This window comes from Drosophila subobscura, chromosome U, assembly GCF_008121235.1.
Source record: "Drosophila subobscura isolate 14011-0131.10 chromosome U, UCBerk_Dsub_1.0, whole genome shotgun sequence".
Lineage (NCBI taxonomy): Eukaryota > Metazoa > Arthropoda > Insecta > Diptera > Drosophilidae > Drosophila > Drosophila subobscura.
In genome coordinates this window covers 10,325,523-10,340,494 of record NC_048534.1, presented here as the reverse complement: position 1 = coordinate 10,340,494, position 14,972 = coordinate 10,325,523, and the positions used below count along the sequence as shown (strand labels likewise).

At 41.8% G+C, this 14,972-nt stretch overlaps 2 protein-coding genes across 3 annotated transcripts; one reads left to right on the top strand and one right to left on the bottom strand.

Moving 5' to 3' along the window:
- Window positions 1-8,384: 8,384 nt before the first annotated feature.
- Window positions 8,385-10,316, top strand: LOC117901515 (degenerin del-1). The gene is made up of 8 exons (XM_034812287.1): window positions 8,385-8,835; window positions 8,897-9,050; window positions 9,108-9,311; window positions 9,369-9,517; window positions 9,573-9,703; window positions 9,757-9,907; window positions 9,965-10,078; window positions 10,132-10,316. Exons 1-8 carry the CDS (start codon window positions 8,602-8,604, stop codon window positions 10,279-10,281), a joined length of 1,287 nt encoding a protein of 428 aa, XP_034668178.1. The 5' UTR covers window positions 8,385-8,601; the 3' UTR covers window positions 10,282-10,316.
- A 17-nt stretch (window positions 10,317-10,333) lies between these two features.
- Window positions 10,334-14,395, bottom strand: LOC117901514 (protein yellow). Of its 2 annotated transcripts, XM_034812286.1 has the most exons (4): window positions 14,391-14,395; window positions 13,595-13,598; window positions 12,598-12,878; window positions 10,334-11,520 (listed from the first exon to the last, which is right to left on the bottom strand). In XM_034812286.1, exons 3-4 carry the CDS (start codon window positions 12,860-12,862, stop codon window positions 10,421-10,423), a joined length of 1,365 nt encoding a protein of 454 aa, XP_034668177.1. In that variant the 5' UTR covers window positions 12,863-12,878; window positions 13,595-13,598; window positions 14,391-14,395; the 3' UTR covers window positions 10,334-10,420. The 2 variants fall into 2 exon arrangements, with proteins under 2 accessions (XP_034668177.1, XP_034668176.1); XM_034812285.1 differs by lacking the exons at window positions 13,595-13,598; window positions 14,391-14,395 and adding an exon at window positions 14,328-14,389.
- Window positions 14,396-14,972: the final 577 nt, after the last annotated feature.

Genomic DNA, 14,972 nt, shown 5'->3' with positions numbered 1-14,972 from the left:
TCGAACCACAATTAATTTTCTTGATGAAGTAACAGTTGGCTGTTTCGAGCTGGGAAAATCTCTACATATATTTGATTGATGCATGAATAATTTGAAAATATTTGATCATATATGACATATGATATGATGTTGGATAAGTTTCAATTTAATTTCTTTTGATTAAGGATCTTTTGGGAAAATCTAGAAATGATTGTTCATTCCTCTTATAAACTTCTTTTATCCTTGATGGTGTCACTTTTCCATCAGTCCTTCAACTGATTAACGACTTTTGTGAGGTTTGGTTGATCTGTTACACAAGATAATGATGATCGATCCGGTTACCTATCATCATAAAATCATAATTTACTCTAAGAAATTGTTCGGTTAACTAACTGAAGGAATTCTTAAGGTTGGGGCGTTAATTGTAATCCAGTTGATTCGATAATCCGATGTAATCCGGGTCACTGTTCGTATTGTCACAGATTTTATGGATAGTTTTTCAAGCTTTTCGTAGATCCTGTTGGCAGGACAACGCACACATACACACACACGTACACTTTTCTTTCCTTTCGTTTATGGAAATTGTATATGTAGTAATAATTCTTTTTAGGTTTTTTCTTTTTGACAAAAAGGTCAAATTGTTGCTATCTCTTATACACTCTACGGCTGCTGCTTTTGCTGCTGCTGCTGCCGTTGCTGCTGCTGATTACTGCTACTGCCACTGCCACTGCTGCTGCGGATGCTGGGTAATATCCAAAAAATCAGAAATCGCACATTCAAAGGTGTTGCACTTACGCGCTCGAAAGCCGTTCTGAACCGTGCAACCGGTAAACTTGCCTTTTATACGGGGCAATTTGATACCCATGCTTCCCCTATGGCCGGCCCGATTCGATGAAAGCTTCCCCACCCAGTGCGTGTGTGTGTGCGTGTCTGTTTCGCTTTTTCTTGCTCCCTTTTTCGGTCTAGTCTAGCATTGGCTGAGGCCGGGAGCACCAACGGTCTCGGTCTCCCCCAGCAAGTGGGCAACCATCGCAATGCGCGAGTGTGTGTGTGAGTGGAGCATATGATGCAATCGCGGGCAGGATCGCTGTGAGAGCCGAAAGCTTTCTGCCGTGCGATTGCGTGAGCATGGGGAAGCTCACCTATGCTGGCAGCTATCTCGCTTGCTCTGCCACACGCTCTCAGGCCACACGCCTGAGTCAAATTCATTTCAATGACAAGAAGAAATCCTTCACTCTCGATCTCTCTCTCTCTCTCTCTCGTTTTTCTTTATCTTTGAGTGTGGAAAAGCTTTAATTTTTACTTGTTTCACATATCATTTATACACATACACACATGTGTGTGGTGTGTGGTGTGTGGTGTGTGCTGGTGCGGGGGTTCTTTATTTGTTTTTCTCGGTGATCATTTTTCGCTTTTTGTTCTGGTTTTGGTTTTTGGTCACCTCAATGCCAATTTGATCTCCCACCAGATCGGTGGAGGAGGGGTGGCAGCCGAAAGAGAAGGTAGCCGTGGTGGGTGCTGTGCAGCTTCCTTCCAATCGGTGATCACTTTACGATCGCACAATAAGCCCCCCGTCGATGCGAACAGTTCAGTGGCTGGCCAGCAGTTCCAACGATACCAACAGCTGTTCGTTCGGCCTGTCCATGGGAAATAGATCAATAAAGATCACTACCCATCGATAGGTAGATCGATCTAGATCTTGGTTAACAAAGGACAAGCTATAGACCCAAATCTATCAAGAAATGATCGATGAACTAGTGCAAACATAGAGATTCCTTGTCTGCCAAAAATAAAAATGTGAACTTCAAAAAAACATCGATGGGCTAGAGAGAATGGGGATTGCGACTGCGAATACGAAACGAGCGCCAGCGACATGCCATACAGATGCACTTCGGGGTACACAGATACTCAGATAATCTGCCACAGATACATAGATACGGAGAGATACTTTAGATATAGATACGATAGCGAAGAAATGCCAAATCAAATCAACGTTGTCGGCGTCCTTCAGCGCAATGCGAAAATCTTCAGCTTTCAATGCTAAAATCCCCAAGAGTGTTTCGAATCTGGCAGATACCGAATGCATTCTTATGAAACCCATGTTCTCCCGATTTGTCAGGCATTTGTCAAGCGCCCGGTCCGCCGACAAAGACAATTATGATAAATGCCAACAGAATTGAGCAACAGAAAAAACAACAACAAAAATATAAACAAACGTCAAATTCCGACACAAAAAATATTCATAATTTGCATGTAAATTACAAAAATTTCAATATGCTACATTTTTGGCATTATTAAAATATATTAAATGTTAAATAGAAAGCATGATTGGAATGAGAAGAGAAAAATATAAAATGATACACCTACAGCAAGGCATATCTGAAGAATAATTTTCGTAATGATTTCAAATGCTCAAAATATTTAAGATTTAACAAAAACAACAAAAACATAACGAAAAACAACAAATAAATTCAGACAAAAACAATTTTCAAACATTTTAGGAATATTTATAGTTCCCAAATTTCAGTTCTCATCAAATGTGTGAGTTCTTCTCCCTCAAGATCGGAATCTGTGTGCCTCTCCTATGCCTCTCGTTTCTTTTCGCACATATACAATTATCATAATTTTCTTGTTGGTTTTTTGGCTCTTTTGCAGATGTTTTTACTGCTGAAACAAAATCTGCGACATTGTCGATGAGAATACTGAAAAAATACGAACAAAATCCGAGAAAGCCCAAACTGAAGCAGAATTTCACACGATTTTGCGAAAATATTTGAGTATTTATGCAAGGCGTTAAGTTAGACTATAATACATATGTATTTAGGGTAGAGATCTGCATATGTTTATCATGTTTATGTAGAATGGACATTTAGTGGTCGTAAATTATGGGTCCACCCAGACATGTACTTAAGATTGGCCAATTGAAGGGTGTTGCTCAGATTGCTCGCTAACTCAAAATAAAATTGCAACCTCCTATAACCCCCAAAGAGGTGTATATTATTATAAGCACAAAGACAGTGATTTATTATTATTATTTTTTATATACTGAACACAAGGTAAAGATTTGTATTTGCCATTAAATATGGTCCATCCCTAGGGAGGACACTAATTTGTTCTATTAAAAGCACTTCCAGATGGTTCGAGCTATCAAAAACAATAGAAAAATCCCTGCTAATATCCCTGCAAAAACCGCAACAAAGAATCTATTCTTCTCTTCCTAATTTTATCAAAGAGCCCAACACATTTCGGTTTTGAGTCATTGACGCAAAGAAATTTTGCATTTTAGTGTCAAGATGTTTCTTCTGCTTCTTGGTCTCGTTGGCATGGGCGGCCTCCCTCAAATTGGTTGGGGCAGCCACAAGAGTGTATAGCGGGGGGGCGAAATGGGCTGATGCTGCCGCCTGTCTACACGAGGCAGCAACAATTATTGCATGCAATGGGCTATTTCAAAGCTGCCGAGCCGAGTGCCTATGTGAGAGGTTTCCTCGTACCGTACCCACCTGCACCACCTGCACCATCATGACCATCGCCACCACAGAACAGCACCCGTCGTTGCTGCCAAGTAAAAGACACATTGAAAGGCATTTTGAAAGTGGGGTTGAGGGATGAGGATGAACACATAAAAGCAGATCAGAGGGAACACGTTTCTGTAGGAGGTTCACCGTCATGCGTTTGCTGTATATATCCCATATACATATAGGTTAGTGGGACAGATTGAGTGTGGATTTCTATGAGCTAATGTTCAGATTTTAAACAAGAAACATTAATCATAATATTGGCACCAACAGACGCCTAAAATATGGATCAAATTCACAAAAAACCTGTTGCAGACAGTCTGTTTTTGTTTTTAGAAATAATTTTAGAATTTGATTTTGATTTTTGAGCCAGACTTTTTAAGGCCACATCTAATTCATTTCTAATCCATTAACATCTATAGCTAACATTTTATGGTAAAGTAGAAGTAAAACCTTGCAAAGATTTACGGTTTTTAGTTTCGTTTTGCGAGCATCTTTAAGAAGGACTTCTGAAAATTCTGGCCTTTATCATCAACTAAGTCTTATTAAAAAATGAATTCCTTACACAGTTTCAAGGAGTTTCGAACATCAAAGAAATTAATTTAGTTACTGGCTATTCGAGAAAGTTCGATTAAATCTCTTTGCTTGCTTCATTTGTAACATAGGTCAAGGTTTTATTTGCGATTTAAAATTATTTTAAATCGATGGCTATTCAGTTAACGAACATACTTCCCAAGTTCTCTAGAAATCAACATTGTATTTGCCTGCACATGCCACCCAGAAGGGTTACGACTTCGGCATATATCCCGCCCCATCAGTTTTGATTTTGATGTAGTATCAGTAACCCTGCGCGAAATTTGTGTCGAATGGTATTCCCGAATGATTTGAAACAGCAATTGGTACACAGGGAAAATATTTTCAAAACGGCAACCGTGACCAAAATACATACATATTCTATAGATAACTCTCGTCTAAATGCATTGGAACCTATCCAAATTGTCGATATAAAAATATCCATCGTCAGGCTGACGTTCCCCGCTCGTCGATCGTCGATCGTCGGTCAACGTCGGGCACTCGGCCGCATCTGCATAGTATCTCTGGTGCACCAAAGTGAACCGTACTCCCCATGCCCACACCCAATACCCAAATTCTCTCTTAATTTCGCAAATTATTCTCGAAAGGGGAGAGCCGGTGCGGAAGGCAGGACCATTGCCAGGTACCGTACGAGCCCATGCGCTCCTCTGTTTTCGCCTATAATGCCTGTCAAGAAAAATGAATGAATACTTCCTGCATTACGCCCGGATTATGCAATAGTGGGGCCTGTTTATATATCTCTGGTAGTGTTTCAGCTCAGGCATCCCTTCGAAAAACAAACGATGGATGGGAAATCTGACAACCGCACATGGAAGTGTCTATTGTGTTTTGGATGATAGAGTCAAATAGGAATACAGATCAGCTCTGTGATGGAACATGCGAAATGTGTCAAGTGTAAACCTTTTTGATGGATCGTTTATTTTTGAAAATTTAAATTTTTGATGTAAATATAATTTTTAAAAATGAAAACTTTATCACTAAATCAAATAATTTAGCTTTCCTCTAGCACAAACTCGTAAACTATTTGAGGACATAAATCTTAAGCAGTTTTGAGATGGGGTATGCGAAAATTTCATCAAAATATAAAACTTTTGTAAATGATTAGAGAATAGATGTACAAAATAGAAAAGGTCCTTTCCTGGTCCATTCACAAATAAATTATGTATGCACATATGTAGACTATTGGTCTATTGGATAAATAGAAGCCAAGCTATAAACAAAACTTCTCTAATAATTTTAACAAATATTGTAGAAAATGTGGAAAAATATTGACAAAACCCGTAAAGGTCGCGATTTTTATAAAGCCATGATATCATTTAAAAATCAATATCCACAGGAAACAACAATATTTTTTCCAAAACTAAAAAATCAGGTAAAACTGTTTACATTTCCAATATGTTCCAACAGTTTGTTTACATATTTTTGGCAAAATCTTTTTCCAGCCCTCAGCTGGCTGCGTGCGGATGCCGAATGATTAATTGCCGCGGCTCAATTGAGAACCACACACGCATAATGTAAATCCAATCTGCAGAGGATCTAGCCGCTACATATTTATGTATAGATATGAATATGCAGTTGTCATATATTGCTTATTAATTAGGCAATCATATCGAATCATTTAGTATTAGTCACTGATGTGTGGAGCATTAAGAATTATTTCTGTAAGCATTTGTCACCCAATTAAATCGACGGCACAAGCGAAGTGCCCGAGCAGCCGACAGGCAGCCAAATCATCCACAGAAGCAACAACTACTACATAAATAATATACAACTCAAGTGCAGCGGAATGCAATAATCGAAGTCTATATAGCGTCGAGACTTTTATTAATGATGAGTGAAAACGAGAAATGAAAATGTTGCTCTTGTGAGCAGCCAGAAGGAGGTGCACCACACACAAATAATGTATTCAGGCCCCCTTTGCGACGCCGCCTCTGTGTGTAATGTGTGTATGCAGACTGATTAATCATATACAGGCCATATAGACAGCATGGAAATGAGTCAGTACGCAACAGTGTGTAAAAGTATTTTTCAATTTTGTTTTTAGAAATTTATGAGCGACAAGCAAAAAGTATTTTTAAAACATATTTCATACTCCACCGAAAGCAAAGGAACCCATCCACATACAGATGTGGGTCGGGAGCAGAAGAAGACTGTGCCATATATTCAAAGCAGAGGTGCATGTATATATGTGAATGTAAATGGTTGTACAGTGGAGTATCTATTGAAAGAATAAACAAATTTTGTAGAACATTCGTTGCTCCTTTTATGCACATTTTCCTGAGGCTGAATGAATGTGCCATCCGCTCTAAAGAGATTTTACTGTATGGTTAATGCTAGGAAGTTGTGTGCTCAAGTTAAGGTAATCAAAATTGCCAAAAGATGAGAGCAGCAGCAGCAGCAGCAGCAACACCATCAGGTAGATAAGTTCTGAGCTCTGGATCTGCCGCGCAGATTGTGTACATATGGGTCTATAATAATGTATAATTGTATGGGTGGATCCTCTATGTGTACATAGCTCGGAGAACATACCTACTAAATCTAAAAAACATTTCATATGCGTTTAATATAGACGCCGCTGTGGTCTAAATTTAAAACAAAAGCTATTTAGTTGCGAAGAAGTTCAACACAAGCGAACAATTTCTTCGTTCTACTCTGCAGTTTGTTCGCTTCTGCGCTGGCTATACATATCTATAGGAATATCTAAAATTTACTAGATACACACGCAGACAGAAGACTCTGTGACTGCGTCCTGGGCACTAACTATACGAGAATCAAGAGAACGAACGAACGCATACGCCGTGTGGTACGTGGACCGATGAGTCCGTCAACATATCTCACAGATACGAATACACGAGCTTCTCTTGCAGCTGTGTGTGTGCAACACTTTTTGTTGTTGTTGTTGGTTTTGTTGCTCGTGTTCGTCAGCACGTCCATGTCCACGTAGTGTATTGGTGTTTTCATCTCTCGAAATGTTTCAATTTGTCTATTTTTAGTCGAAAGTTTCTTTTTGTTTATTAGTTTTTTTCTTCATTTTGTTGTTGTTGTTGTTGCTTTTGACTTTCCCTCTATGTGCTGGTTGTACGAGTATATAGGAGCTTAGATCCAATATATAGCAGTGGGTCGGTCGTGGCGAGGTCTGCTCTTCTGCTCTGATTTAACGTCACAACTGAGGAATGTTTTGGCTATTCTTTTTTTTTTGGGGTGGGCTTCTTCTTCTCCTGCTGGCTGCTGGATCCTCTACGCATTGTTTGGCCTGCCTTTCATATGTTTTTCCACAGAAAAGCCTCAGATCTGTGGATGTTTATATGGCCTGTTATGTACAGAGGAACATAGCCTGCCAATAGCTGGGCAATCGTCTAGGTGTTTGCTTAGATTTGGCTGGCTATGTCTATAAGGTCAAACTATGTACAAATAATCGCATGAGATGCTTAGGTGAATGGGGTTTTACATAAGTTGGATAATATGAGCTCAATTAGCAAGTGGAAAAGGTGTGAAATCATTGGGTAGAAGTCCAATTTGAAGTAGGATGGGGAACTCACTGAAGACAAGTGGTTCTGATTTGATTTTGCAGATAATTTATACGCTTAATTTAAGTGGATCTATCTACGTACTTATGCTGAAAAGAATACATTTTTAGAGGAAAGAAACTATGTAACTATAGCAAACATATTTTGAGGTATTATTAAAGCTAAATTTTACATCAAATTTCTTCAAATATAAATAAGTGAAGAAAATCAAAGTAGTCGCAGTTCGTTTGAGAGCTTTTTTATTTAATTTCAAGAAAGTATTAAAATTTCTTAAGAAATTAAGGTCACACATCATCATTAATGAAATCTTATTAATGCTTCAAAATAACTCCAAAAAAAGAAGAACATAAACTGTGTGCCAAAATGCATTTTTCTTAACTTTTCTTTCACTTAAATTTCTCCGTAAAGAGGATCAATGTTTCCCCACAATCGAGCCCGAAAGCGAATGCCTCTAAATTCTGTGCACATGCAGCCGCCAGTGAGTAAACAGACATAAAACCATAAATTGGTTACCATGGCGCTGATTTCAGCCAGAGATACTGCAGATATACAGCGCAATATTCCCGCAATATCCCCGCCATAAGCGCAGATACGTTACGGTTTCCGCGGAGTATCTACTACGCCTATGTACACCAGACACAAACAATTATGAACAGCATGTTTTGGTAATGTTACGCTTGAATTCCCCCTCGTGCGGCTACTCGTAAAACATTTTGGCAAACAAGAGATACAAGCGATCCTGATAGCATGGGCTTGAACGCTCAGAGAGAGAGCGAAAACTTTATCTAGGGGCTAAACAACACCATGGTTCATAAATCAATATTAGGCTTATCTTGACCAGCTGTGAGAATTTGTGCGGCTGCACATCGCAAAGATATTGGGGTTCGAGCCATGACAGAAATTGGTAACCACCAGCGAGCAGCGAGCAGCGACCATTGTCGAAAAGTGCCATTGACACCTCACTTGAGTTTCACTTTCCATTCGACATGGGTTACTGGTCAGAGACGCGGGCCTGGCTACTAAGGGATCCAGCCAAACTCATCCGCTACCTGGTGCTCTTCGCCTGCAGCATCGTGGTGATTGTTCAGCTCTACGAGTGCTTCGCAAAGCTCTACAATCCACCCATCTCCACTCACTCCTACTACAACGTAAACGACACGATTGAGATGCCAGCGATAACCATATGTCGGGAGCCACCCTACAGAGAGGAGGTTCTCACTGTGAGTTAGTCATCGAGTTAGTCCTGGAACTGGTAACTTGAGCAGAATTTATCTATTGCAGAACCTCTCTGGGGGTTACTGCCCGCATCCAAAGTATGCCACCTGCTGGATGAACTATCCGTTTGGTGAAGTATCCCTGGATGAGTTCTTTGAGAATGCCACACACGACATCAGCGACACCTTTGTCCTCTACGGCCTGAATGGCGACAAGAACAGTGGGTACAGTCTCAGCAATATGTTGGGGAAATACACTCACATCCAATCGGTTTTAGATCTGGAAATTGACAGCAGTCTGCACTTTTATATGGGTCGCTGTCACACCCTACGGCCCAAGGCACCCACCAAGCGTGTGTCAAAATCTGTGGGCTACTCTCTGATGGTAGAGCATGCCCGATCCACCACCTCAACCAGTGATGTGGATACTGGAGGCACAGGCTGGCATGTCTTCATCCACGATAAACGAGAGAATTTCACAGGTAAACTTTTACTTTGGGTTCAAGTTGCACTTTCAAATGTGTTCTATTTCCCCAAAGAAATCAACATGAAGGGCTCGGGCCGTGTGGAATATGTGTTCGTGAATATCAATGAGGAGATTGAGATCAAGCTGCAGAGTCAATACTTTTCGAATGTGGAGACACGCGATGTGCCCTGCTCCAGCGATGAGGGCTACAGTGACCTGAAGGTAATGTTAAACGAAAGATTGTTTGCCTGAGACTTAAACTTAAACTGCTTCCAAGTGCGGGGATCATTGCATCTGGCAGGACTTGGCGGATGAGTCAAAATGTTCGGGTCCCTGGATGCACGAGATTGTCAATGAGCCCTGCAACGACACTTTATCCATGAGGAATTTAATATCGGACTATAAGGAGTAAGGTGCATTCTATCTGTTTGTATTCCTGTAATAATCTTTCCTTTGTTAAGGGTCTATGAAAACGAGGATGACTTTGACTGTGACTGCATTTTGCCGTGCCAGTCCCGCATCTACACAACTTTCATACAGAGTCGGAAAGCCTTCAATCAGCCGGAGCCTCGCTCTCTAATCTACATTTACTACACAACCAAATTGATATCGGTATGTGGATGGTAAATGATATATCGTGCAATTAATGATTGGTTTTCCCTTTTACAGATGATTGAGGAGCGCCCGAGCTATGACACAACGCAGTTTATAGCCGATGTTGGTGGCTCTTTGGGCTTCCTGTTGGGCCTTTCAGTGCTAGGACTCATTGGCATACTGGAACATGTAGGATATATATCCCTCCCATCTTTATGATTATTAATGTTTCTCCCTTGCAGATGACTCTCTTCTTTTGTGGTGGCTTCATCAAGCGCATGCAGCAGAAGGAGCAAAGTAAATTGGGTGAAGCATCAGAGGATGGTCAGTCGCAGACCAGCGATGAGACCATCGATGTGGCCACAGTCTATAAGAAAAAGTCAACAAATTGATAGTCAAGGAGTCAAGCTGGCTTGGCATTCCATAGATCCACCACTAATCAAATAAATTTCTTACATTTAATCAACATTAAAAGCTAAAAACTATTTATAATACACACAGAGGACAGGAGGATTCTCCTGTAGTTAGGATCTAAAAGAGTCTGAAGCTCATTAGCAGACCGAGAGTGGCCATCAGCAGAGCACTGACAGACATCGGGGAAGCAGCCGAAGTGGACTTCAGAATGACATTTGTGTTGAGGATATCGCCCAACTTGTTAATGATATCCGGCAGCGGGGAAGTTCTACTCTCGCAGGCTGTGTTCTCGATGGCCTCCTTCACGCTGGCTGTGTGAATGCGGAAGTTGATGGATCCGGCATACAGCTCGTCGTAGATGAACACTGGCAGCTGATTGGACAGGACCCATAGACGCTTCTCCTGATCCACCTTCACATCGCTGGGAAAGATCATGCTGTCGTTGTTCCTGAAGATGCGGCTCTGGGCACTGTGGCTAAAGTTCTGAGAGGTGCGCCAGCAGGCCACTTCATTCAAGTTTGGCAGAGCATAGAAGAGCACACCAGTCTCCTGATCGAGGAACTCGGCACCCGCCTGGGTGTTGGGTCCACGAGAGCCGAGAACCTTAAAGTCCCTATAGATATCCGGCGAGGTGGCCAGGGTTTTGTTGCGCAGCACAGAAGTGCTCACCGAGAACTCCATTGTGGAGCACAGCGGATGGAAGTAGAGCGTGGAGAAGCCCGTTTCCAGAGGTTTGGACAAGGCCAAGCCATAGAGTCCATCATCCCACTGAAACTCGATGCCGCTGACGCTAAAGTTGCCGGCCATGGGATCGGGATGGAAGTAGTGATGCTGCACGCGCCACGACTCCTGGTCTTTCCACGAGTAGACAACCAAGCCGGGACTGCCCAGATCCCCAGCGTACGCAAAGGTATTCTCACAGTCCCCATCCTCTATGGCCAGATTTGCCAGAAAGGATCCCTGCTTGAATTGTCCGGCGGGCAGCGTATGGCGACGCAGCAGATCATCGTTGTGCAGATCGTAGACCAGCAGCTGCGGCGCTCCATACATCTTGGTCTTCTCCAGCACACCAGAGATGCGTAAATCCAATACCCACAGGCGGCCACAGCGATCAGCCCTCACACGGAATGGGGAAACCAGCTCTGGTTCCGCTTCAGCCAGATTGTGGGCCTCCCAGCTGGGGTAGGGCTTTAGGGCAGGCATTTTAGTCGAGGTGTCTATAAAAGTAAAAAGAGAGAGAGTGTTGGTAATATGATTCCATTTAAGGCGGGGTATTTGCTCTCAATTTGATTGGTTTTTTGGCTGCTGCTAATTGGAATATCAACAACATTTTGGATGTGTTCATTGGGTGACTGCTTCGAATGACTAATCCAAAACAAACTCCACTGACATTGGCTGCACTCTGTGGCTGTGGCTTGTATGGGCGCTCATTGTTCGACTTGTTAATTAGCGGTTGGTTGATCTTGTGGTTGCGGCAACTTCCCAATCGCCAGCTAAGGGTAGAGCTACTTCATTGAGGGGGTTCAGAGAGGGTCATTAACATGTACCAGCACGCACGTTCATTCATGTTAATTAACTTCAATTGCAAAGCTCTCAGTTGCGGACTGTCACTTCCAGATCAAAAGGTGTAGGGATCAATATTATATCTTACGATCTTTCAACTTGGGAAATCTTTTTACATTTATATATTTATATTTTATGACAATAATAATCTAAGGAATAAGTATCTACCTACCTTCACTCATTTAGTTTATTAATTGAACTCCGACGACTTGATAGAAGCTTCGATGCTTGTTAATGCTTCGTCTCTTAGCTAAACTCTCAATCAATATATTCAGATGTTTTATTTCTAAATTTAAAGACATCAACATCAACACTCGAAAACAAAAATCTTCCTTTTAGGGAACCCAATAATTGTATGAACCCCGCTCGAGTGTACTCAAATATCCTATGACCATCTAAACAATCTTTGCACTTGCTGTGACCAAATGACTATGGTTATTGTACACTCACAGCCCCCACAGTTAAGCCAAACGAGCTTGGCATCTATTAGCTATGGCCCCGAGTGTGGGGCTGTTAATGACGCCAGCAAGCTGCAGCGTGCGGAATTATGGTAATTGCCCGGCAAGTGCGAAAGGAAACTGAATTGTTTTGGATGGTCAAGTTGATCAGACACAAACCAAAACAATTGCTGAGATTTTAGTTCAGTGCTTGGCACAGAAAAACAGCAACTGCAACTGCAATTACAGCTGCGGCTACTGGCGGCTGCAACAATGCAAGTCTCATTCGCTTACCATTAAGATCAAGGTAGGCCAACGAGGCCGGCACTCCGGCCCGCCATCTGGGCAGGGTCACGAAGAGTCGATGCTTGTAGACCTCCAGGCCAAAGGGTATTACATTGGCGGGCTTAAAGTCGCCCTTTTCGATGGCCGCCCAACGCTGGTCCGCGGTTTCGTACTTGAAGTCCATTTCCCGCCATTCGTAGGCCACGCGGAGATTATCATTGGCCAGCGCTCCGACCAGCCATAGCAGGAGGAGTCCAAACCAGGCAGACATCATGGCTTCAATCAAATAACTGCAAAAAGACATCAAAATCAATTAAAATTATACGGATGAAAGGCTGGTTAAGCTTCCGTTAAGCCGCAGCGGCCTTGTGGCATGCCATAACCAGATCATTGTCAGTTAATAATGTGAAAATCTCGATCTTGTCACTAGGCCCAGCACCAGCCCCCGCACCGCCTCAACCGTTGGCCTTCTTTGCCTCTGACTCAGAGTCTCTGGCTTGGTCTCAGGCTTGGTCTTGGTCTCTCTCAACTATTTGAAAGTTGTCTTGGCTCTTGGTTCTGCTTAAGTTGCCAAACCACAAACAAAGTTTTCTGTTTTCTGGCTAAAAGCGAGTCGCGTGGTTCATTATCTAACCAAAGAAATCAAGACATGTTTTGGGGAAGCTTTTCACTTTTTATATACCCTTTTTTGAGTGCACTTTAAGGAGACTTCTACTGATGTCTGCGATTCTTTGAAGATTGATGAGGGTTTACTGTCGTTCCAAACATACATAAATACATGTTTCTTATGTTCGAGATAAGATCGGTTTTTGATTTCATTTGAAAGAGCTTCATATGCGTTCATGGTTTTGAAACGAATATCTCCATGCAATGGCATCAACTTCTTTGAGTTTAAATATAACTTTTTCCGATGTTATTGGATCAATATCCGTCTTCTCTTTTTTCTTACATAAACAACTCTTGAAACTGCTTTTGTTAGAGACTTTATTTACGCATCCAATCAAACCTTTCTTCTGCTTCATCATTGCTCAAGTTGTCTGGCACCGCACTCACTCTTTTGTATGTTTTTTTTATAGTGTACTCGACTCGGCCTCATCATCATCTGAGTTCAAGTTGAGTCTCTGTCTCGTCATTCGGGCATTAGCATTTCAATGAGCCGCTCCGCCATTCTCTTTGATTGCTCCATCTAACAAATTTTATTTATGATCTTGGGGCATCGTCTGTACATTTTTTTACACGCATTTTAATAATGGTTTTTTTCGGACATTTTTTTGCGGCTTAATGCCCTTTTTCGTATCGATTCCAGTTTGATTTGTGGGCGTGTCTAAATGCATATGCAGGCATAATTGTTAATTGACTTTTGTGGGCACAAATTAATAGTCTCCGATTTGTTTAAGCTTCGCTTGTGTTGCTTTCCAGTTTCTGCCCATTTTTATTTGCTATTACTTAACACTTTGCTTTGATATTTTTATGTGGTTTGCAGCATTTTCGGGTTTCGGCAATTGAGACTTGTAGTCCGGGGTCTTTGTACTATCCAACTCTAAAAAGTTATGCAAACTTTGTCACTTGACTGACTCAATTTGAGCTGCGTGGACAACACAAAAGTTGATATAAGTTTGTGTCTTGAATCGTTTGTGTTTTTGCCCTGGTTTAGTTTCGGTTTTTATGACAACAAAAAGTTGTATTTGCTGGTCAAATCTTTACAAAATGTCAGCAGTTCGAAGCAGCACTTAACACACCTTTTGAAGAGACAACAAAATTCCGTGCGATACAACCGCCCGCGACAAAGCTCGAAACGAAACTAAAAGCCAACTGAACCACCAGCGGCTTGGGCAAGACAACTTTATGAGACGGGTTGGGTTGCGTGAGAGTTGTCCTCTCACTCTCTTGAAATTCCACTGAACTTGAATTAGTCAGTCGGTTAAGGCGGTTTAGCACTTGGGAGCACTAAGTAAATTTTGGCACGCTCCCTGAGCTATTCGAATAATGCTAATAGATACATGGATGGCCAGCTCCCACGCTAAGGCGATATTAATCCGGCTATTATAAATACATATAGCAACAATTTCAATTTGCAAATATACGCAAATAGGAGACCATTTCGGCTTCAGTGGGCTGTGAACATTTCGACGGCCCTGCAGATGACAAGCCCCTGAAAATACTCCCACAGCCAGTAGGCCAGTAGGCAATCAAATGGATAGAGGCCTACAGCTAATTATTTTCTGACCCATAAATATTTAAAGATAATAAGCAGGGTCCAGCTTTTATTTTGTGTGTTAATCAATATTTTAATTAACTTATTGGCTGACCTCTAGAAAGTTCTGAGCATTCTGTACCACGAACGAACCGCAGACTGACGAACCACCGGTTGGGGCTGGACCATG